Here is a 25,522-nt window from a genome sequence, read left to right as displayed (position 1 = left end):
GTTTGAAGGACTAACCTGCCAGAGCCCATGTTGGAGACAGTTGGGATAATCTCTGGTAAACTTACTAGCAGGAAGTAAGTTCATTTATTGTTTTTAATATGTTTTCGTTTAAGTATTTTTATCTTAAACATAAAATAAGCTTGTGCAGTAACTTAAAACTGTGGCAAGTGCCATGTCATCAGTCTCTGAAGAAAAAGCAAGCAGGTCAGTTTAGGCAGGCTGTCTGTCGCTGGAAATAACACAGCAGAGGCAGGGAACTGTTCAGCCTGGACATACCTCAGTCAGAAGGAAGAGAGATACAGGTTTCATCCCAAGAAAGGCTGTTACTAGAGAGCTGGAAGCCTGAGAGTAGGTTGCCCTCACTGAGGGGAAATACAGGTGCAGTAGCCGTGAACTGTGACACAGGGTACTCAACCAGGTTTAACTCCAACTCTACCAAGGTTGCAGCCTGGACTTAAACTTACGTCTCCTACCTCCTAGGTAGGGGCCTGAACTACTGGGTTATTCTGGGTTGGGCTCTCTTTAGCTGAAGGAGTTCCACTGGGTAAATAACTACTTATTTACTGGCACAGGGGACTGGGACTGGAACTTGGGCCTCCCGCATGCGTGCCCTAGCCCCTAGACTACAGTCATTCTCTCCCATTCTCTTTCTCTCACTGGCCCAATGAATATTTAATACAAAGCAAACGTTTCAACAGGAGAGCTCGAGAGCCTCCCTCAAGAATATCCTATAGCCCAAGGGTTAGGACATCACCTCCTTCCCATTTTGTGTGTGTGCACAAAAAACAAACCTACGTGTCTTAAACACCCAACTCCAGATAATGGTTTGAAAATGTGAATCACAAGTGAAAATAGGTACCTAAAACCAGGCTGGAAAGAGGTGCCTAAGTTCTTTTGAAAGACACAATTTAGGCCCCGCCACATCCCTGGCATTTCCTACTGACTAGTTTACATGCTGCCCCTTACCCCCAGTTTATTGTTTTTTGTGAACCGTATAGTTAGGCAACTAACCTTCCTCACACAACCTTCCTCCTGGGCACGTAACTCAAGGTTGTAAATTCCGCTGGGTAGCAGGGCACTTAGGGATTAGGCATTGCAATGCCTCAGCCCAGGTCTACACTACAAATTTACATTGGTATAACTGTAAGGACAGGGGTGTGAAATATTTTTTCCAGTCAAGATTTTTCACACCCGAGTGACGTAGTTATACTGACCTAACCCCTGGGGTAGACAGCACTGTCAATGGGAGAGCTTCTCCCATCTACATTGTTACCGCCTCTCAGAGGTGGATTAACTATGCTGATGGGAAAAGCTTTCTCGTTGGTATAGTAGCATCTTCACTATAGTGCCACAGCTGCACCAACACAACTGTGCCACTGCAGCTTTAAGTGTAGCTCTGCCCTAAATCCCTTTTGAATCCTACCTGATGTGTAATAACACAAACTAGTGTGTGGAAAGAGAACTCTTGGCTTCTATTGGAACCATAATTTTTAATTTCTGCGGCCAAAACCTGCGGTCCTTACTCAGAAAAATCCCACTCAATGCCTGAGTAAGATCTGAGCATAAACTCACACCCCTATCCTGGAAAGATTTATGCATGTGCTTAATTATGCACTGCAAGCAGTCTCACTGCATAACGTCCAGCACATAAGTCTTTGCAGGATCAGGGCCTAAAATCCTAAGGCCGCGAGTTGTTCCACATAGACAGAAGTCAGGGCCTTTGCACAGGTGCAGGATAGGGGTCAACTCACACAGCAGCTTTCATGATCAGGGTTAAATAAGCAAGGACCTCAAAAAATGGACCTGTATAATTAATACAACATTAAATTTAAGATTTTAATGTAGTTTTATATGAGTTAAATCAATCAGCTGCAATCTGGCAAATGGGAGCTGGGGGTGTGTGTGCCTGCGGGTGAGAGTCACACGCCTCCACCAAGGAGCCGGACCTGTTGCTGGCTGCTTCCAGGGCACAGTGCAGTCCACAGTGCCAAGACAGGTGGGAGGCCTGCGTTAGCACGCTTCCTCTGCCATTGACCAGGAGCCTCTGGAGGTAAGCCCGTGCCTGAACCCCGTGCCCCAGCCCTGAGCCCCCCCAAACCTGGAACCCCTTCCTGCACCTCAAGCTCCCAATGCCCTTCCCCCTGCTGCAGGCCTGAGCCCCCCCAAACCCAGAACCCCTTCCTGTACCCCCAAACCCCCATCCCTGGCCCCATCCCAGAGCCTGCACCCCCACCCAGAGCCCTGACCGCCTCCTGCACCCCAACCCCCTGTCCTAGCCCTGAGCCCCCTCCCTCACCCTGAACCCCTCATTCCCAGCTCCATCCCACAGTTCTCATCCTGAGCCCCTCCAACACCCCAAACCTCTCATCCCCAGTTCCCTGGGGCATCACAGGCATCAATAATTTTCTTCAGCTGGGTCCCCAGAAAAAAGTTTGAAAATCTACTGGGCTAGAGAAACCTTTGCCCTGTAACTGATACTGCTGCTAAAAACAGCCTAAACATGAGATTATCTGTTTTCATCAATTACTTTGGCAACTAATTAACTTTGTAGCATGTTTGAGGCCACTCCACCCAACCATTTTCTACATATCTATTACTCCAGTTAGTAAGAATTGCAGAGTTTTAAGTACTCTATTTATTAGAAAGTTGGGAAGTGTTTTCCATTTTAAGACCTTGATTCCCTTCTCTAACGCGCTAATTAAAGGTCTACACTGCACCTTAAATTTCATCTGTGGTCTGCTGCCAGTGAACAGCAGACACAATTTAAAGCTCATCAGCCAAGCTATTTCAGAGATGGAAGTTTTTAACAGCTAAGTGTGGCTTATTTAATGGCAGGTCCTCCAACTGGTTTGTCTGCGGGCGTGATATCACCTTAAAAATAGCTTGGCAGTCAATTTTTTCCCCATGTAAGCGCCCTTGACCGGGTTATTGTTCAGAGGTTGAAGCAGTTCGCTAGGGGATTGTTCGCTTCGGATGCACCTAGATCATCATAGCAGCCGCCAGCAAGCTTCCCAAAGATCTGATAGCCTCTTTATAGTTGCACCTATGGCCCTGGGGCTTAGCCCCCCGCCCACAGCGGGCCCCCAATCCCGGGCAAGTCGCTGCTCCCCCCGCAGCCCCAAATCTCCCGCTCTAGAAATGCTCCCGCGGCCGCCCGCTTTGCCGAGCACCGGCCACCGCTGCGTGTTGTCCCCCCAGCCCCGTTCTCTAGCGCTCGCCCTTTCGGGCCTCCCCCCGCCGGGGCTGCGAACGGGCCCCGCGCAGCACAGGGCGGGTGGAGAAGCCGGTCAGCGCGGGAGCGGGCGGGGATAGTCGGGAGCTGTCTGGCCGCGTAGGGAAGCGGCTGGAAGGAGACAAACGCAGCGCAGCACGATAAGCCCGGGCGGGAATCAGGAGCCCCCGGCCTGCCCGCGCGCCGCTCACCCCCGGAGCCGGCTCCCACCGCAGGGCCTGCCCGGAAGGAGCGACGCTCCCGGCCGCTGAGTGGCGAGGACGCGTCACGTGCGTGTCCCGGCCAGCCTGACCCCCCGCCCACTCAAGCCCGCCGGTTCCTGACCCAGGTGCAGACAGAGCCCTAGCGTCGCGTCCCGGCCCGGCTCCAGCGCAGCATGTCCCACCAGACCGGCATCCAAGGTACCGGCGCGGGGCTCCCCAGTGTCCCTCTCCCCGCAGCCTCTGGCCTCTGCACCGCCCCAGTTGCCGCTTTCCCCTCCTCTCCCCCCAGCCTCTGCACCCCCCCGGGGCTCCCCAATGCCCCTTTCCCCCTCCCAACCTCTGCACCCCCCTGGGGCTCCCTAGTGCCCCTTTCCTCTGCCCCCAGCCCCTGCACCCCCCCTGGGGCTCCCCAGTGCCCCTTTCCTTTCCCCCCAGCCTCTGCACCCCCCGGGGCTCCCCAGTGCCCCTTTCCTCTCCCCCCAGCCTCTGCACCCCCCCGGGGCTCCCCAGTGCCCCTTTCCTCTCCCCCCAGCCTCTGCACCCCCCGGGGCTCCCCAGTGCCCCTTTCCTCTCCCCCCAGCCTCTGCACCCCCCCCGGGGCTCCCCAGTGCCCCTTTCCTCTCCCCCCAGCCTCTGCACCCCCCCCGGGGCTCCCCAGTGCCCCTTTCCTCTCCCCCCAGCCTCTGCACCCCCCCCCCGGGGCTCCCCAGTGCCCCTTTCCTCTCCCCCCAGCCTCTGCACCCCCCCCCCCGGGGCTCCCCAGTGCCCCTTTCCTCTCCCCCAGCCTCTGCACCCCCCCCCGGGGCTCCCCAGTGCCCCTTTCCTCTCCCCCCAGCCTCTGCACCCCCCGGGGGCTCCCCAGTGCCCCTTTCCCTTTCCCAGCCTCTGCACCCCCCGGGGGCTCCCCAGTGCCCCTTTCCCTTTCCCAGCCTCTGCACCCCCCGGGGGCTCCCCAGTGCCCCTTTCCCTTTCCCAGCCTCTGCACCCCCCGGGGGCTCCCCAGTGCCCCTTTCCTCTCCCCCCAGCCCCTGCACCCCCGGGGGCTCCCCAGTGCCCCTTTCCTCTCCCCCCAGCCCCTGCACCCCCGGGGGCTCCCCAGTGCCCCTTTCCTCTCCCCCCAGCCTCTGCACCCCCCTGGGGCTCCCCAGTGCCCCTTTCCTCTCCCCCCAGCCTCTGCACCCCCCCGGGGCTCCCCAGTGCCCCTTTCCTCTCCCCCCAGCCTCTGCACCCCCCCGGGGCTCCCCAGTGCCCCTTTCCTCTCCCCCCAGCCTCTGCACCCCCCCCCGGGGCTCCCCAGTGCCCCTTTCCTCTGCCCCCAGCCTCTGCACCCCCCCCCGGGGCTCCCCAGTGCCCCTTTCCTCTGCCCCCAGCCTCTGCACCCCCCCCCGGGGCTCCCCAGTGCCCCTTTCCTCTGCCCCCAGCCTCTGCACCCCCCCCGGGGCTCCCCAGTGCCCCTTTCCTCTGCCCCCAGCCTCTGCACCCCCCCCCGGGGCTCCCCAGTGCCCCTTTCCTCTGCCCCCAGCCTCTGCACCCCCCCCCGGGGCTCCCCAGTGCCCCTTTCCTCTGCCCCCAGCCTCTGCACCCCCCCCGGGGCTCCCCAGTGCCCCTTTCCTCTGCCCCCAGCCTCTGCACCCCCCCCGGGGCTCCCCAGTGCCCCTTTCCTCTGCCCCCAGCCTCTGCACCCCCCCCGGGGCTCCCCAGTGCCCCTTTCCTCTGCCCCCAGCCTCTGCACCCCCCCCCGGGGCTCCCCAGTGCCCCTTTCCTCTGCCCCCAGCCTCTGCACCCCCCCCCGGGGCTCCCCAGTGCCCCTTTCCTCTGCCCCCAGCCTCTGCACCCCCCCCCGGGGCTCCCCAGTGCCCCTTTCCTCTGCCCCCAGCCTCTGCACCCCCCCCCGGGGCTCCCCAGTGCCCCTTTCCTCTGCCCCCAGCCTCTGCACCCCCCCCCGGGGCTCCCCAGTGCCCCTTTCCTCTGCCCCCAGCCTCTGCACCCCCCCCCGGGGCTCCCCAGTGCCCCTTTCCTCTGCCCCCAGCCTCTGCACCCCCCCCCGGGGCTCCCCAGTGCCCCTTTCCTCTGCCCCCAGCCTCTGCACCCCCCCCCGGGGCTCCCCAGTGCCCCTTTCCTCTGCCCCCAGCCTCTGCACCCCCCCCGGGGCTCCCCAGTGCCCCTTTCCTCTGCCCCCAGCCTCTGCACCCCCCCCGGGGCTCCCCAGTGCCCCTTTCCTCTGCCCCCAGCCTCTGCACCCCCCCCGGGGCTCCCCAGTGCCCCTTTCCTCTGCCCCCAGCCTCTGCACCCCCCCCGGGGCTCCTCAGTGCCCCTTTCCTCTGCCCCCAGCCTCTGCACCCCCCCGGGGCTCCCCAGTGCCCCTTTCCTCTGGCCCCAGCCTCTGCACCCCCCCGGGGCTCCCCAGTGCCCCTTTCCTCTGGCCCCAGCCTCTGCACCCCCCCGGGGCTCCCCAGTGCCCCTTTCCTCTGGCCCCAGCCTCTGCACCCCCCCGGGGCTCCCCAGTGCCCCTTTCCTCTGCCCCCAGCCTCTGCACCCCCCCGGGGCTCCCCAGTGCCCCTTTCCTCTGCCCCCAGCCTCTGCACCCCCCCGGGGCTCCCCAGTGCCCCTTTCCTCTGCCCCCAGCCTCTGCACCCTCCTAGGGCTCCCCATTGCCCCTTTCCCCATCCCAGTCTCTGCACTCCCCTGGGGCTCCCCAGTGCACCTTTCCCCAGTGCCTCTTTCCCCATCCCAGTCTCTGCAACTCCTGGGGCTCCTGGTGCCCCTTCCCCAGCCTCTGCACCCCCCTGGGGCTCCCTGGTGCCCCTTTCCTCTTCCCCCAGACTCTGCAACTCCTGGGGCTCCCGGTGCCCCTTCCCCAGCCTCTGCACTCCCCTGGGGCTCCCTAGTGCCCCTTTCCTCTTCACCCAGACTTGGCTCCTGGTACCCCTTCCCTAGCCTGTGCTTCCCCCCCCCTACCCCCGCTGGGGCTCCCTAGTGCCGCTTTCCCCTCCTGTCCCCGCAGCCTCTGCAACTCATGGGTCTCCCCAGTGCCCCTTTCCCCATCCCAGCCTTTGCACCCCCCTGGGACTCCCTAGTGCCCTTTCCCACTAGCTTCTATACTGCCCCCTTGCTGCTTTCCCCAGCATCTGCACTACTCGTTCCCTTTTCCTCCCTTTTTTTCCTCCAAGCTGGCTTCTCCCTCATCCCTCTCTAGGGCTTTTAAACTGCTCCTGCTCTCTTGGGAGGCTGAACTGCCTGGTCTTTCCTTCCTCCTCCAAGCCTTGAAATTGCCTCTTTCTTCTGCCCTTATCCTTCTGAGTTAGCAATCAAGACAAGGTCCCCATTCCATGTCTTTGTTAGTAACAAGCTATCTGGGCCCTGACTGTGATGCTTGGGTTCTTTCTTATCCTTTGCCTAGACAGCATGCTGCTATGATTTATTAGCAGTCTGTTTGTGGGGCACCCAGTGGCTCCAAAACTGTGGGGCAAGGTGAAGTACAGATGGACACAATATGTTTTGTGAATAATTGTACAAACCATATAGCTGGAAGGAGGAGCATAGAAATGCAGGGCTGGAAGCATCTGGAGAAGTCATCAAGTCTAGCGCCTTGTGCTTAAGTAGGACCAGATAAACCTAGACTATCCCTGACAGGTGTTTGAGATGGCTGGGAAGTGATCAAATGTTTTAGATGTAATCTGATGATTTAGAATAGCTGGGGAGTTATGGCTTCTCCACTTTTTCCTTGTGCCCCGGTATAAATCGATGACTTGCTCCCTGCTGCAGTATATCTGAGTATTTGGCTTGTGACTGTTACTGTGTTAATTGGACGCTTTATGTTAAAACCTATTTTGCAGTCACTTACCATGTCAATATGGGAGTTAATGAGATATTCAGTGTATTTCAATGTTTCTGCTTTTGAGGAATTCATTTTCTGCTTGAAAAATCCAACTTGTCTTTGATGTTGCTTTTATTTAGTTCCTTTGTCTTGATGGAACATTGACAGGCAAGTTTAATAAGATAAAATTCGCATCTTTGATTCAGACATCAATTTTAACCTGGCTGCCATCTTTTAGATTTTGGTCTGCATTGGACAAAGTCTCCTGGCATTATGACATCATAACTTTTGAGGTTGTTGCATTGCAGCTTCGTCTGGCCAGTACAAGATCTTACTTTTTATATTGCTAACCATACTTCTCAACCTTTGGATGACCAAGACCAGAAGTGATGGATAAAGGAGAAAACATTCATGTAGAAAACTTAATTTCTTTGGATTCAAATACCTTTCTATACTTTATTTTACATATTTTGGATGTGAATAATTTTTAACAATAAAAATGAGGGTAATTGAGTAGGTAACTGGGATTAGAATGAGTGACTTCCTTCAAAATGAGGGACACTTGAACGGTATGATGTTGCTTGGGAACTGTTCCTGACAACTGTACAGAGGGGAGTCATTAATTTCGGTTTGCTTCATTTTAAATGAAAGTTTTCCTTTATGGGTGCAGTGGTAAGTTTTAGAATGGGAGCAGATATAGAACAAACTTCTTGACTGCATTGCTTTTGCTGCTTCTAGTAGCTCTCCCGAGCAGCTGCTGCATTGTAGTTAACATCTATTAATTTTTCACCACTGCTATTCAGAATCATTTGGGCAGCCCTGAAAATGCCAAGAATCATGTCAGGTTTTTCTCTACTGCTTCTTTGGGAAATAGCTGAGACAGAACTTGGAGTGAACACATAGAGGAAGAGTTAAAATTGTGGAGAAACACATCCCACAGCAGAAGGCTGGGGTAGGAGTATAGTATCAGAACATCCTTCCTCCCTACTCCCCCCAACACACACCTCCCACATTCCCCTAGTACTTGGCAGCTATGAGGTGAAGGTAAAAGAGAATATCTTTTCTGTTTCTGCAGCCAGAGAAGAGCAGATAAGGACAGAAGAAGTGCTTCAAAATTCAGACACCAAATTTTGGACTCTAATCAGGATAGCAAATATCCATGATTCCTAATTATACCTATGTTGGCTTGCAGTACCCTATGGGGAAAATCCATCTAAAGTGTTTTAAATGTATTACATGATTCACATTAAAATAAGCACAATTGCATTTATGTTAGTATATAGCACTATAGGTATAATTACTATGCCAGATTTTCAAAGTGAACTCTCATAAGTCAAGGTATTTGCATGTCTACAGTAGGTTGTGCATGTGCAATTTTGAAGTGTTAGTACACATACACATACACATGCTTCTTCCCCCAGTATCTTAAATTTCCATATTCTATATTTTTAAAAATTCCTATCTGGGATAATTTTGTGAAGGCTGATTATTTACATTCTAAACTCCTGCTGCAGCGTGGCATGGGGAATTTCTGTGAATACAGAGGTTCTCTCTTCACCAAGCTATTGCATTGCCCCTGATGCAGTTCCACTTGTGGGAGCTCTAAGTGTAAACAAGACACTGGTGTTTTTACCACTGTTATATTTATAAAAGATATACTCCAGTTAAACCATAAGTTGCTAGACTAGCTGCAGGAAACACTGGTTGAAATGCTATGGGCCTGTGTTACACAGGAGATCAGACTAGATGATCATATAATAGTCCTTTTGGGCCTTAAAAATCTGTTAACCCTAATTAGAAAAAATATAAATGACCTGGTGGCAAAAATGCTGCTGGACATTGGGGCCTTGTCTCCTGTTGTTACTGCAGTTGGTACAGCTGTACTGATGGTAGTGCGGTGGTGGGAAACTTTTAAGAAAATGGTCTGTATAGATGCCAGAACAAAACTGGTTACACGTTTTGCTCTCATTTTGGTGCATAAATTTAATCCTGGAAAAGAAGGAGCAGAAGACATCTTTGAGGGGAGGGGACAAACAATTCTCAGGAAGATGGGGGAATGTATCATTGTAGAGGAGAGAGCGGGGATGTGGGAGAGCGAGAGAATTTCTGGAAAAGGGAAAGGATTAAGGAAAACTTGGTAGCATATTACCTACATATAGAGCTGACATTGGTCCTGTGTGTGTGTGTGTGTGTGTGTGTAGGTGAGTTCATCTAATTAGTTGTGTGTTGGATAGGTATCTGGCCAGACAAAGATACCCCTCTGAGATCCATCTTTATACCCCGATACAAACAAATTAGTACTTCTTCTAACATAGTTACTGCCTCCTGGCGTAGCTAGTTATCACCCATCACCTTGTGCATATTGGTTTGATCAAAACATCTCTATTACGTACTGTGATCCTGACCATATCTTTTAGGAGGGGTCGGTGTGTTCCTGTTATTCTTGGGGAATGTTTTTGAACCATCCTTGATATCGAGATGTTCTGGTACCACTTGATATTGGGATGTGTTTGCCTGAGTACTCTGTGACTAGCACTTTTTAGGAATGTGTATTTCTGCAATATCAGCTCTATTCTTGCTAGATTCTGTGAGCAGGTCCTGCCTCATACCAGGTCTCTGATTCAAGGGCTTAGGTCTCAGGCCCTCTTGCTAGTATGAGAATAATCCTCTAAGGGTTCAAACACAATTCTTCAACATGTTTATATAAATGAATTTGCTATCTTTCCTTCATATAGATGTTAACAATTTTAAAACATGTTTAACTACTTTCTAGTATAGTTTAGTAGTGTGGCTAGGGCAATAGAAAAATAATAGCACTAGAAGTGGTGAAATCCCACTGTTTATCTTGATGGGTAGATTCGACTATTTAACGCCTGCATATTAATCACTTCCATTGTGAAAATGAAACCACAAGCATCCAGTTAGTGCGCCTTCAACTGTTGCAGACTTTGTTACAGTAGTTTTTTGATACTACAGGTATAAACAAAGATAATTTGAATTTCTCTGTGGGAGAAAACGTAACGGACTTTCTCCTATTTCCTTCCCAGTGGCCTGCAGGCTGTGCTTGGCAAGGAAGGATGAAAGAAACCAAAAAGTTGCTTCTCACTTTCAGCAGTTAGGAGGGGGCAATGCTTCATTGATTTACGTGCAATTTGCATTTTGAAAGTTGTTTTCACAACCGTTAGGGCTAGAGACTTTGAGAGAGATTTTCAGACATCTAACTTGCAGTGACTTTCAATGTGAGTTGAAAGTCTAACTGCAATTAGTAACTCAAAAAATCTCCCCCCTCAACTTTTTTTCAAAATGCAGACTTAGATGGTAGAGCACATGGGAAAAACCCTCCAGGGGAATGAAGTGGCCCCTGTTCAACCTCAGATCCTTATAATACACAGAGATACACCAAACATCCTGGATGATCTAATCAATCATTTATAAATTAATTCATTTACAAAAATGATTAAAATGTGACTTTGCAAAGTATATTTGAATCTGTAAAAAGATGCAACAAACAAGCGCTACGAAGGAAATTAGAGGTTAAGGCAGATGCTTCATTCTAAACTTGTCCTATTATGACAAGCGAGGGACTGAAAATTGTTATCAGACACATACTAGAGTGAAGTAGATATGAAAGAGGGAAGGGAAGCATCATCAGTGATACTATGGGGCCCCTAGGAAAGGCCAACATCTAAATGCTAAAAATATCCACCTGTATGTTTTTGGGATTTCTCTTTTACACATTACTCTTGCATTGTATCTAGCTAGTAGGCAGTTCATAAATTTGAAAATTATATACCTGAGCCTGCAGGAATCCTGAAGCTATTGCTTTAAGCCCTCGTCCAGACTAACCCGCGGCATCGGCGGGTTAAAATCGATTGCTCGGGGATCGATATATCGCGTCTAGTCTGGACGCGGTGTATCGATCCCCGAGCGCGCTTACATCGATTCCGGAACTCCATCAATCCGAACGGAGTTCCGGAATCGACGCGGAGAGCCGCGGACATCGATGCCGCCCCGTCCAGACTGGTGAGTACCTCGATTTTAGAAATTCGACTTCAGCTACGTTATTCTCGTAGCTGAAGTTGCGTATCTAAAATCGATTTTAATTCCTAGTCTGGACGTGGCCTAAGAGAGAGAACACAATCGATCTCCATGGAGTATTAACTGAAACCTAAGAATGATGACATAAATGTCAGCATTGTTAACTGTTTTATTGCTGAGTAAGGTATACAAGAAATAGATGATTGTTCAGATAGGGTTGTCAAACCTCCAGGATTGGATTAAAGATTAAAGAATTAAAATTAATCTTTAATTAAAGTTTGTCATGTGATGAAACCTACAGGAATACGTCCAGCCAAAACTGGCAACCTGATGTTCAGACCTTCATAAGACAATGTGAGTGGAGCAGGAGTTGTGAGTGGAACTTGGGGAAAAATACCCAACTATTTGTTTTCAGTCTGACTTCTGGTAAAGGTGCAGCTGAATGGTTTAGTTCTAGCTTCTTTTTTACGATCACATGAGCAAGTGTACTTTAAACATACACATCTTAAATAGGTGAAATGCATTAATTCAATTACTAATTTTTTTTTTTCTTTTCCAGCTTGCGGAGATGTTAAAGATACCTTTGCCAGAGCAAGATATGGACAATACAGGATTTTAAAAATAGTTATTGAAAATGGTTAGTTATATTTTAATATATATTTTATTTCTGTTATGTCTCATTCCTTTTTAGTATTTTACTAGTTATGTTTTAGTGACTTGCAAGTGAAGAACACACTTACGTGATCATTGCTAGGGTCTTCTATATATGAAGATGAGATTGAATTTCAGTGACGCTTCAGTGCTTTCCAGTATTTTCATCTTTTGCTTCATATTGGAAAAAAAATTGTCATTTCATGTCAGAGTAAGTAGTGTTGTGTGGCTGGTCAGAGATCTCAAAGGACTGAAACAACTTATGAAAATAGTTAAAAAAGGAGAGTGGGTAAAGAGTGGTAGGAACACTTGTGTAGATTCTTTTGGTTTTTTCCTACTCAGGATTTTGACACTGCAGCAAACCCCTTGGATGAATTTTAAATATTCCTACAACTAAAAGTAATGTAGTCTGCATCCTCAGTCTTGCAAGAAGTATAACTATTCCTTAGTTCTCATGCACAAATAACTAGATATTTTTTATTGAAAATAATTTGGTGGAATACATGAAATTTATCTTTGAATTTTTGTGGCAAATGTGCAAAGCTGAAAACATATAGTCAAAATATGGCATTCACCAGCTTCATATATATTTTTTTAAATTAACTTGTAGCCATTAGCTTTTTAAACAAAGCTTGTTCTCTTTAAATCAACAGTTGAATCAAACTGTTTGAAACACTGTATAACTTAGTGCATAGATAAGCACAACCAGACCTTTTGGTTTGTTCTGGAGCACAGGCTTCAGCACTGCTCTGAAACAGCAGTAAGTTGGAGAAGCATTTTTGGTATTGTAATGTAAATGAGTCCACTTTGACCTTCTCTGCACTTGTCTTATTTGGGAAAATTTCCCGCCATTGAAATAGCCCTGCTCCAGCAGCACACCACTGGAATAAGCTACAGTAGATATTCTAGTATAGGCGGGGGGAATGTGATAAGGTTTTTCCAGATTAGGTTAGCAAATATTGACATACTGTATGCCTGTTGAATTTCATTGACATCAGCAAGGTGCAACACCTGTCGTTGTGTGTGTAAATTTTACGTTCCATCTCATCTCACTTTTCAATAAAGCATCGATGCAATAAGTGGGGAGTGTCTTCCTTTGTGAATTTAATACTCAGCGTGTAGACACAGAAAATGGAAACAAAAACCTATATTATACTGTAACATGCTGTTCAGGACACCCAGAACTGAGAGACACTGTAGTATAGGTACATAGTTCCTCACCACTCTTCCTTTTCCGGCAATGGATATGGGGATCCTGACTAACAGCTAGTCCAAGGTTCTGGTTTTCCCTGTTTCTTCAAGTGAAGGAAGGATAACTTAGGGATTCTCAGCCCCTCTCTTTATAGTCCAGTAAACCTTTGAAAAGTATATTTCTCAAAGTTCATTGACCCTGTTTCAAGAAGTAGGAAGGCTTCCTGGTGGTGCAGTCTCCATCCTCCACTGAGAATAAGTGATCGCTTTTTCCCTACTTGCTCTCCAAATGGTTTGTGTGCTTTTCTTTGTCCTTGGTCACATCTTGCTCAATTTACATGGGAGACATATTCAGTCAGACAGAACCACAGTCCTTTGACTGAAAAAATCCTATTTATTTATGCCCCCTAATATGCCTGGTTTAAACACATTTCATCATAATTCCAGCACGTCTGCATAGTCCTTTGTTGTTTGACGGTACATAGACTCATAGACTTTAGTGTTAGAAAGGACCAAGGAGATCATCTAGTCTGACCTCCTGCACAAAGCAGGCCACAGAATCCTACCCATCCACTTCTATAACAAACCCCTAACCTATGTCCGAGTTATTGAAGTGTTCAAATTGTGGTTTGAAGACCTCAAGCTGCAGAGAATCCACCAGCAAGTGACCCATGCCCCATGCTGCAGAGGAAGGCGAAAAACATCCACGGCCTCTGCCAATCTGCCCTGGAGGAAAATTCCCTCCTGACCCCAAATATAGCGATCAGCTAAACCCTGAGCAAGTGGGCAAGACTCAGCAGCCAGCACTCAGGAAACAATTCTCTGCAGTAACTCAGATCCCATCCCATCACCGACCACTAGGCATACTTATCTGCTGATAATCAAAGATCATTTGCCAAAATTAAGCTATCCTATCATACCATCCCTTCCATAAACTTATCAAGTTTAGTCTTAAAGCCAGATATGTCTTTTGCCCCCACTACTCCCCTTGGAAGGCTGTTCCAGAACTTCACTCCTCTAATGGTTAGAAACCTTCATCTAATTTCAAGTCTAAACTTCCTAGTGTCCAGTTTATACCCATTTGTTCTTCTATCTACATTGGTACTAAGCTTAAATAATTCCTCTCCCTCCCTAATATTAATCCCTCTCATATATTTATAAAGAGCAAGCATATCCCCCCTCAGCCTTCTTTTGGCTAGACTAAACAAGCCAAGCTCTTTGAGTGTCCTTTCATATGACAGGTTTTCCATTCCTCGGATTATCCTAGTAGCCCATCTCTGAACCTGTTCCAGTTTGAATTCGTCCTTCTTAAACATGGGAGACCAGAACTGCACACAGTATTCCAGGTGAGGTCTCACCAGTGCCTTATATAACGGTACTAACACCTCCTTATCTTTGCTGGAAATACCTCGCCTGATGCATCCTAAAACCGCATTAGCTTTTTTAACAGCCATATCACATTGGTGGCTCATAGTCATCCTGCGATCAACCAATACTCTAAGGTCCTTCTCCTCCTCTGTTGCTTCCAACTGATGCATCCCCAACGTATATCTAAAATTCTTATTATTAATCCCTAAATGCATGACCTTGCACTTTTCACTATTAAATTTCATCCTATTACTATTACTCCATTTTACAATGTCATCCAGATCTTCCTGTATGATATCCCGGTCCTTCTCCGTGTTAGCAATACCCCCCAGCTTTGTGTCATCTGCAGACTTTATTAGCACATTTCCGCTTTTTGTGCCAAGGTCAGTAATAAAAAGGTTAAATAAGATTGGTCCCAAAACCGATTCTTGAGGAACTCCCCTAGTAACCTCCTTCCAGCCTGACAGTTCACCCTTCAGTATGACCCATTGTAGTCTCCCCTTTAACCAGTTCCTTATTCACCTTTCAATTTTCATATTGATCCCCATCTTTTCCAATTTAACTAATAATTCCCCATGTGGAACCGTGTCAAATGCCTTACTGAAATCGAGGTAGATTAGGTCTACTGCATTTCCTTTGTCTAAATAGTCTGTCACCTTCTCAAAGAAGGAGATCAGGTTGGTTTGGCACGATCTACCTTTAGTAAAACCATGTTGTAATTTGTCCCAATTACCATTTACATCAATGTCCTTAACTACTTTCTCCTTCAAAATTTTTTCCAAGACCTTACATACTGCAGATGTCAAACTAACAGGCCTATAGTTACTCGGATCACTTTTTTTCCCCTTTCTTAAAGATAGGAACTACGTTAGCAATTCTCCAGTCGTATGGTACAACCCCTGAGTTTACCGATTCATTAAAAATTCTCGCTAATGGGCTTGCAATTTCATGCGCCAGCTCCTTTAATATTCTTGGATGAAGATTGTCTGAGCCCTCCGATTTTGTCCCATTAAGCTGTTCAAGTATGGCTTCTACCTCAGATGTGGTAATATCCACCTCCATATCCTCATGCCCATTTGTCATGCTTCCATTATCCCTAAGCTCCTCGTTAGCCTTATCAAAGACTGAGGCAAAGTATTTATTTAGATATTGGGCCATGCCTAGGTTATCCTTAACCTCCTTTCCATCCTCAGTGTTTAGCGATCCCACTTCTTTCTTTGTTTTCTTCTTATTTATATGGCTATAGAACCTTTTACTATTGGTTTTAATTCCCTTTGCAAGGTCCAACTCTACTTGGCTTTTAGCCTTTCTCACTTTATCCCTACATATGCTGACCTCACTAAGGTAGCTTTCCTTACTAATCCCACCCTTCTTCCACTCCTTGTAGGCTTTCTACTTTTTCTTAATCACCTCTCTGAGGTGCTTGCTCCTCCAGCTTGGTCTACAACTCCTGCCTGTGTTTTTTTTCCCCTTTCTTGGGATGCAGGCTTCTGATAGTTTCTGCAGCTGCGACTTAAAGTAATTCCAGGTCTCCTCCGCATTTAGATCCACAAGTTCTTCAGTCCAGTCCACTTCCCTAACTAATTTCCTTAATTCTTTAAAGTTAGCCCTTGAGAAGTCAACAACCCGAGTCCCAGATCTATTTTTGTTTATCCTTCCATCTAGTTTGAACTGAATTAGCTCATGATCACTCGAACCAAGGTTGTCCCCTACAACCATTTCTTCTATGAGGTCCTCGCTACTCACGAAAACCAAATCTAAAATGGCATCCCCTCTTGTCGGTTCTTCAACTACTTGGTGAAGAAATCCATCTGCTATCACATGCAGAAAAATCAGAGCCCTATTATTCTTGCTAGCACTTGTCCTCCAGTCTATATCTGGGATGTTAAAGTCTCCCATGATCACACATTTCCCATTAGTGTTTACTTCCTTAAAAACATTAAAGAGGTCTCTATCCATATCCAAATCAGATCCCGGCGGTCTGTAGCACACCCCAAGCACTATCTCAGGGGAGGCTCTGGTAGCTTTCTTTCCCAGTGTGATTTTTGCCCAGACAGACTCTGTCTTGTCCATTCCATCACTTCTTATTTCTTTACAGTTAACCTCCTCATTGATGTGCAATGTTACTCCACCACCTTTGCCTTTATTTCTGTCTTTCCTAAACAGCACATAGCCTTCAATACCTGTACTCCAGTCATGACTACTATTCCACCATGTTTCTGTTATCCCTATAATATCTGGTTTCACTTCATGCACCAGTAGCTCTAGTTCCTCCATTTTGTTCCCTAGGCTCCTCGCATGAGTGTACAGACATCTTAATTTTTGCCGTTTGGCTTCACTGACATTCTTTACCCTGTTAGGCAGAGACATTCTACCACCAGCATCACCTGTTAGTCTGCTATCTACACTACCCTTCCTCCTTGTGTCAATTCTTCCGTCCACGGCTATATCCCCTCTTACTTTGTTTACTTCCCTCTCACGGTTAAATTCCGACATGGAGATCTCCTGGACGTCTCCCAACCATCTCCCCCAAATTCCTAGTTTAAAGCTCTCTTAATCAGTTCAGCAAGCCTCCATCCTAGAAGTCTATTTCCCTCCTTACTCAGGTGAAGTCCATCCCGCAAGAATGTTATTGATCAGTGAGCTATTAGTTTTCCAGTGACGTATTATATGACACCTTGTACAGATACAGACTATAACTAGAGCTGTCAATCGCAGTTAATTCACGTGATTAACTCAAAAAAATAATTGCATTAAAAATTATTAATCGTGATTAATCGCACTGTTAAAGAATAGAATACCAATTCAACTTTATTAAGTATTTTTGGATATTTTCTGCATTTTCAAATATATTGATTTCAATTACAACACAGAATATAAAGTGTACAGTACTCACTTTATATTATTATTTTTCATTACAAATATTTGCACTGTAAAAATGATAAACAATAGTATTTCAGTTCACCTCACAGAAGTATTGTAGTGCAATCTTTTTATCATGAAAGTGCAACTTACAAATGTAGATTTTTTTTGTTACATAACTGCACTCGAAAACAAAACAATGTAAAACTTTAGAGCCTACAAGTCCATTCAGTCTTATTTCTTCAGCCAATTGCTAAGATAAACAAGTTTGCTTACATTTATGGGAGATAATGCTGCCACTTCTTATTTACAATGTCACTTGAAAGTGAGAACAAGCGTTTGCATGGCACTTTTGTAGCTGGCATTGCAAAGTATTTACATGCCAGATATGCTAAACATTCGTATTCCCCTTCATGCTTTGGCCACCATTCCAGACGACATGCTTCCATGATGGTGATACTCGTTTTTTGTTTTTAAAAAGGCATTAATTAAATTCGTGACTGAACTCCAGGGGAGAATTGCATGTCTCCTGCTCTGTTTTACCCGCATTCTGCCATATATTTCATGTTATAGCAGTCTCAGATGATGACCTCAGCACATGTTAAAGCAGCAAAGAGTCCTGTGGCACCTTATAGACTAACAGACGTTTTGGAGCATGAGCTTTCATGAGTGAATACCCACTTTGTCAGATGCATGTAGTGGAAATTTCCAGGGGCAGGTATATATATGCAGGCAAGCTAGAGATAATGAGGTAGTTCAATCAGGGAGGATGAGGCCCTGTTCTAGCAGTTGAGGTGTGAAAACCAAGGGAGGAGAAACTGGTTCTGTAATTGGCAAGCCATTCACAGTCTTTGTTTAATCCTGAGCTGATGGTGTCAAATTTGCAGATGAACTGAAGCTCAGCAGTTTCTCTTTGAAGTCTGGTCCTGAAGTTTTTTTGCTGCAGGATGGCCACCTTAAGGTCTGCTATAGTGTGGCCAGGGAGGTTGAAGTGTTCTCCTACAGGTTTTTGTATATTGCCATTCCTGATATCTGATTTGTGTCCGTTTATCCTTTTCCGTAGCGACTATCCAGTTTGGCCAATGTACATAGCTGAGGGGCATTGCTGGCGTATGATGGCGTATATTACATTGGTGGACGTGCAGGTGAATGAACCGGTGATGGTGTGGCTGATCTGGTTAGCTCCTGTGATGGTGATGCTGGTGTAGATATGTGGGCAGAGTTGGCATCGAGGTTTGTTGCATGGATTGGTTCCTGAGCTAGAGTTACTATGGTGCGGTGTGCAGTTACTGGTGAGAATGTTTCAGATTGGCAGGTTGCCTGTGGGCGAGGACTGGCCTGCCACCCAACACCTGTGAAAGTGTGGGATTATTGTCCAGGATGGATTGTAGGTCCCTGATGATGCGTTGGAGAGGTTTTAGCTGGGGACTGTATGTGATGGCCAGTGGAGTCCTGTTGGTTTCTCTCTTGGGTTTGTCTTGCAGTAGGAGGCTTCTGGGTACACATCTGGCTCTGTTGATCTGTTTCCTTATTTCCTCATGCGGGTATTATAGTTTTGAGAATGCTTGGTGGAGATTTTGTAGGTGTTGGTCTTTGTCTGTGGGGTTAGAGCAGATGCGGTTGTACCTCAGTGCTTGGCTGTAGACAATGGATCGTGTGATGTGCCCGCGATGGAAGCTGGAGGCATGGAGGTAGGCATAGCGGTCGGTAGGTTTTCGGTATAGAGTGGTGGTAATTTGACCATCACTTATTTGAACCGTGGTGTCTAGGAAGTGGACCTCCCGTGTAGATTGGTCCAGGCTGAGGTTGATGATGGGGTGGAAGCTGTTGAAATCATGGTGGAATTTTTCCAGTAACTCCTTCCCATGGGTCCAGATGATGAAGATGTCATCAATGTAGCGTAGATAGAGAAGGGGCATGAGTGGACGAGAGCTGAGGAAGCGTTGTTCCAGGTCGGCCATAAAGATATTGGCATATTGTGGGGCCATGTGGGTGCCCATAGCTGTGCCACTGATCTGGAGATATATATTGTCATCAAATTTGAAATAGTTGTGTGTGAGGATAAAAGCACAGAGCTCAGCAGCCAGTTGTGCTGTAGCATCATCAGGGATACTGTTCCTGACAGCTTGTATTCCATCTGTGTGTGGGATGTTCGTGTAGAGAGCCTCTACATCCATGGTGGCTAGGATGGTGTTTTATTTTCAGAACACTTTCACTGCAGATTTGACAAAATACAAAGAAGGTACTGATGTGAGGTTTTCTGAAGATAGCTACAGCAATTGACCCAAGGTTTAAGAATCTGTAGTGCCTTCCAAAATCTGAGATGGAGAACATGTGGAACATGCTTTCAGAAGAGTTAAAAGAGCAACACTCGGATGCAGAAACTACACAACCTAAACCACCAAAAGAGAAAATCAGTGTTCTGCTGATGACATCTGACTCAGATAACGAGAATGAATGTGTCGGTCTGCACTGCTTTGGATCATTGTCGACCAGAACCAGTCATCGGCATGAATGTATGTACTCTGGAATGGTGGTTGAAGCATGGAGGGAAATATGACTAATGCATCTGGCACGTAAATATCTTGTGACGCTGGCTACAACAGTGCCATGCAAATGCCTATTCTTACTTTCAGGTGATGTAAACAAGAAGAGGGCAGCATTATCTCCTGCAAATGTATACAAACTTGTTTTAGCAATTGTCTGAACAAGAAATAGGACTGAGTGGAGTTGCAGGCTCTAAAGTTTTACATTTTCTTTATTTCTGAGTGCCGTTATCTTTTTTTACATAATTCTGCATTTGCACGTTCAACTTTCATGATAAAGAGATTGCACTGCAGTACTTGTATTAGGTTAACTGAAAAATACTATTTTTGTTTTTTATAGTGCAAATATTTTTAATCAAAAATAATATAAAGTGATCACTGTACACTTTGTATTCTGTGGTGATTGAAATCAATATATTTGAAAATGTAGAAAATATCCAAAAATATTTAAATAAGTAGTATTCTATTATTTTTTAGCAGTGCAATTAATTGTAATTTTTTTTAATTACTTGACAGCCCTTATAACAGCAGCGAGTTGGTGTTCACTGAGCTGATCAGGCCACTGCTAGAGTCCAGGGAGCCCCTTGTCTTCTGACACAGGCATGCCCTAAAGGTCACAGACACCTCTTTTCTTGGCTTGATGGAGTGATATCAACATGGTCCAGAATGAACCCTGTATTAGTCATGGTGACTAAGAGGTGCAGAAAGTTCCAACAGGGATATGGGATAAGCTCTTCCATCTGGCACACACACAGGCAGGTCCACACTCTTTGCAGATCAGCTCTGGGAAGACTCAGCTTAAGGGACTTGCTCCAGCACTCAGATGTCCACGTCCCTTGGAGTGCAGACCCAAAGAGAGATTATGAAATTCGCCCCTTCCCTCAATATGGAGAGAGGTGTGCATACTTCTTGCCCCCACAGTTAGAAATTATAGAAGCTGGGTTTAATAATAAACAAAACAAATTTTATTAACTATAAAAGGCAGATTTTAAGTGGTAAAAGGGATAACAAACAGAACAAAGCAGATTACTAAGCAAAGGAAATCAAACATGCAAACTAAGCTAGTTTTACTAAAAAAAAATTGGTTACAAATAGTATTTCTCACCCTAGATATTGTTGCAGGCAGTTTGCAAAGTTTCTGTGGTTCAGAGTTCCAGTTACATTCCTTTTCAGACTGGACCCCTCCGCCTGCCTTTTTGCAGTCTTCTTGGGCAGACAGGCCATGGAAAGGAGTCTTGTTTGCCTTCCTCCCCACCCATAATTAGGGCTCTAGTTAAAACAAAATTCTGCATATGATCATGGAGCAATTAGATCTGTCGAGAGGACGAGGGAGTGAAAGTTACAGTCTTTGAAAGATGGTCTAGTGGTTACAGTATTGGACTTGGGAGTCAGGAGACATAGGTTGTTATCCCAGTTCTGCTACTGACCTGGCTTGGGCAAGTCACTTCTATGCTTGTTTCCTCTTTCATCCTTCACCTATCTTGTCTATTTAGATTATAAGCTCTTTGGGTGCAGCAACTCTCTCTCACAGCAATTAAACACCCATTGCTTGCCTGGGTCAGTTGACTTGGGCTCGTGAGGTTCAGGCTGTGGGACTAAAAATTGCAATGTGGAGGCTTGAGCTGGAGCCCAAGCTCTGGGACTCTGAGGAGGGAGGAGCCCAGACTCCAGCCCCAAGCCTGAATTTCTACACTGCAATTTTTAGCCTTGCAGTCTGTGCCCTGCGAGCCAAATCAGCTGACCCAGGCCATTCACAACTATGTGCTGGGTCTTTTATTCCAGTGTAGGCGTACTCTTGCATGTATGTACAGGTCTATTGCACCTCTGATCTCAGATGAGGCTTTTAGGCACAATAAATAATAATATTGTCATAGCTTTCCATGAACTTGAGTCTTATATAGTGCTCTTTTTCTTTCTATCTGTTGTTATTACTTACATAGAATTACATACATACATTACTCTCTCCAAACTGGATTTATTTTAAGTGAAAATCCCTTCCACATCTACTTGCAAGTCCTTGCTCTGAACACCTTGCAGGCCAACAATGAAATCAGACCAACCGGTGGATATTTTCTTATGTTTTAGTGTTTAAGAGTTGAAATAATGTAGGGCTTGATCATGCAAACAGTTATACATGTGTGTACCTATTGCTGCATGAAGTGCCATTGTTTTCCGTTCTCATGGGCATAACTTTTCAGGATTAAGCCATAAGTATCTTTAATTGCAAAAGCTTAATGTTTCAAACCACTTCACTGACCTGCAATCTTTGTTTTTGTTTATAGAACAGCTTGTAGTGGGATCCTCTAGGCAGCCTGATGAATCATGGGAAAAGGATTATGATTCCTTTGTTCTTCCCCTTCTTGAAGACAAGCAACCATGTTATTTATTGTACAGATTAGATTCTCAGAATGCTCAAGGATATGAATGGATCTTCATTGCATGGTCACCAGATCACTCTCATGTAAGTAATATTAATGTCTTTGTGTTGTTAAAAACACATTGTCCAAAAGTCTGAAGGAGCTACAGATTTCCAGACTATCTGTAGTATTTTGGCCATCTGGTCTAAATCCCAGGAGAGCAGGAGCTGGCAGTGTTTTGGAGGTGGCCTGCTTAGCTCTGAAAGGAAGTGGGCAAGCATCTTGAAATTTATTTCATGCTGATTTAGAAATTGTATTTGTTGGCTCCATATTGAGTCCAGCTGTTTTTAGCAAGAAAATATTTCCTGGGGACTTCTTCTCTACAAATACAGTGAATAAATAGGTAGACTTATTGGCCTGTCTCAGGATTGGGTTGCAGAAGAGAAAAGGGGACAAGAGAAAATTGGGTAACTGAGGAACTCCAGAATGGTAAAGATTACAGTCTACCTAATGCTAATTATGTATTGAAATAAAAGATTTTATCAAATATTAGATTTATTTAGCTGAAGAGTGTACGTTTGTTGTTTCATTAATTAAATTCATGAAAGGAAACACCATCTTTTTAGAAGCATTCAGCCACAAAATAAACAAGAACTTGAATATTTTCTGTGATACAGATGTCTTCCTCAAAAATTCATTATTCTTTAAATCTACTTAAACTCCATCCTAATCAAGAAGGAAAATTGGATTAACAGGGCTGATTTATGGAGCTATTTCTGTTTGTGAGGCAGGTGACTATGCTTAGTGCTGCTTTTATAGGCTCCTGTCAATTTTTTTAATGAATTTTTTCTTAAGTACATCTTAACTTGGACATTCCACGTCAGTATTTATTTTTTATTCCTTCTGTGGTTGCAATAGTTATTCAGATCCATTATTGAACCAAACAGGGTAATAGGATGTTTGTAGGCTCTTGTCTCTCTCCTTCCCTTTTTTTTTAATCCTGTTGCTTGTATCAATATTCAGACCAGCAACAACAGAATCTAGAACAGATTTTTTTTTGAAAGATGTTACTATGTTATTTGTAACTTTTGCAAATGTCCCTTGTACTCCAAAAATTACCGTAACAATTGCAATTCAGAATTTCTTTGATTGGGTTGTTGTAAAACATCTCTCATCATACCCTTCAGCTGCTTAATAGCATGTCAAATTATCACACCCCAAAGCTCATTGTACTGAGTGTATTCTGATTATTAATTATAACTTTAAGTTGTAACTTATTCTTCTTGTAACTTTTTTTATTTTGCTTAATGAAATATTTCAGAAGTCCAGTAATTTAGCATGCAAATGCACTAGCTTCCATGTACATTAAAAAATCAAAAGCAACCCTTTTGCAACATAACAGGTTCGTCAAAAAATGTTGTATGCAGCAACACGGGCAACTCTGAAGAAAGAATTTGGAGGTGGTCACATTAAAGATGAAGTATTTGGAACAACAAAGGTATTTTTTTAATGTCAGCATATATGCTGTTTTTCAGGAATAATATTCTTCTATGGGCTAAGTTGCATAGTAAAACATTTTAAATAATAATTGTGGTCAGATGTTCAGCTGCATGCGTGTGTTCTCTGTGTGTGTTGTCCCAGCTCTGTGCAGATAGCTGGCACAGCAGATCTTGAGTGAACTGTTCAATAAGACCACAAGACTTGTTTTAGTAGCAAAGGCTCCCAACCAGGTTTATTGTCGACGAAGCACGGTAATAGCACCTAAAAGACTCTACAAGGGTACTGTGGCCTGGTCCACACTACGCTGTTAAACCGATTTTAACAGCGTTAAATCGATTTAATGCTGCACCCGTCCACACTACGCTGCTCTTTATATCGATTTAAAGGGCTCTTTAAATTGATTTCTGTACTCCTACAAAACGAGAGGAGTAACACTAAAATCGATATTACTATATCGATTTAGGGTTAGTGTGGACGCAAATCGACATTATTGGCCTCATTCTTTTACAGTAGCTACCCACAGTGCACCGCTCCAGAAATCGACGCTAGCCTCGGACCACGGACACACACCACCGAATTAATGTGCCTAGTGTGGACGCGCACAATCGACTTTATAATATCTGTTTTATAAAATCGGTTTAAGCTAATTCGAATTTATCCTGTAGTGTAGACGTACCCTAAGACGTGTGTGCTCATGACAATGGACACAGCTCAGTCAGTGGTGGGACTTTCCACTGCCCCCTCTGCTGGACAAAAACACTCCTTCTGAGATACATCTTTATACAAGTTGTGTATCACCCTCTGACGTATCAGGGCGCCACCCATTGCCTTGTTACCTGTAGGTTCAATCAAAACATCTCTATTCATCATGCTGACATCCTGACCTTATCCTTAATATGGGTCAGTGTGTTCCTGTTATCTTTGGGGAATGTACCGGTATCGAGGTGTTCTGGTACCACCCTTCTGGAATGTGCTTCATTGAGTGCTTTGTGCCTCGCATCTCTTAGGAGTGTGTGTTTTTGCAATATCAACCCTATGTTTGCCAAATGCTGTGAGCAGGGACTGCCTCTTGCTCACAACCTGACTTTGCTTTGTATCAGCAAAGTTTTTTGACCACTACTTTAGCCCAGGCTTCTAATACAAGGCCGTATATTTCAGGCTCTCTTCTTACTACAGTAATTTAAATAGAAATCTTTTTTCCTTTTATTTAGGAAGAGGACAGCAGTATAAAATGTGTACAGAATAACATTTCTGTTTTAAGTGTCACTTTATTTTAAATTCCTTTTCCAAACAGTTTGTTTTGAGGCTGTGTATTTCTTGTGCTTAATTACTATAAAGGGTAAACAGTCACCTCTAGAAACAGTTGGAGGATCTTTCCATTTTAAATTATGTCTTGCCCAAGGATTGTGCTCCAGAGTCTCACTTTCATTTTGGTATCAAGAAAGGAAAAGAGAGAGTTGTTTTGTTTTTTTAAATTCACATGAAGCACTCAGATACAGCAGTGATGGGAATCATGTACCTGGATATATAAATAGGAGCTCTCTGGTATGCCTTTGTGAAAGCTCTTGATTCCAGGCCTCTCCATATCAAGGTCTCCAGATTTTCCACTCCTGCATTTATGTACTAGAGTGGAGAGTGCTGTCCAAGTATCAGTAAATCTTCTACAATTGGGCCCAGTGAATTCTGATCCTCTGTCAGGCTGCCACAAAGCCCTAAGCCTTTCAAGGCTTTCCTTTTGCCCTATGTTGTCAGATATA

General features: G+C 45.6%; 1 protein-coding gene across 1 annotated transcript in view; it reads left to right on the top strand.

Annotated features, from left to right (window-relative positions):
• The first annotated feature begins 3,495 nt into the window (after window positions 1-3,495).
• Window positions 3,496-25,522, top strand: part of TWF1 (twinfilin actin binding protein 1) — a 41,721-nt gene continuing 19,694 nt past the window's right edge. The window contains exons 1-4 of the mRNA XM_050936415.1: window positions 3,496-3,633; window positions 11,850-11,927; window positions 22,191-22,369; window positions 23,668-23,763. Coding sequence (XP_050792372.1) covers window positions 3,609-3,633; window positions 11,850-11,927; window positions 22,191-22,369; window positions 23,668-23,763 — 378 coding nt within the window. The 5' untranslated portion in view covers window positions 3,496-3,608. The remainder of the gene's footprint in view (window positions 3,634-11,849; window positions 11,928-22,190; window positions 22,370-23,667; window positions 23,764-25,522) is intronic.

This window comes from Gopherus flavomarginatus, chromosome 1 (assembly GCF_025201925.1).
Source record: "Gopherus flavomarginatus isolate rGopFla2 chromosome 1, rGopFla2.mat.asm, whole genome shotgun sequence".
NCBI lineage: Eukaryota > Metazoa > Chordata > Testudines > Testudinidae > Gopherus > Gopherus flavomarginatus.
This window is presented reverse-complemented; position numbering and strand designations above follow the sequence as displayed.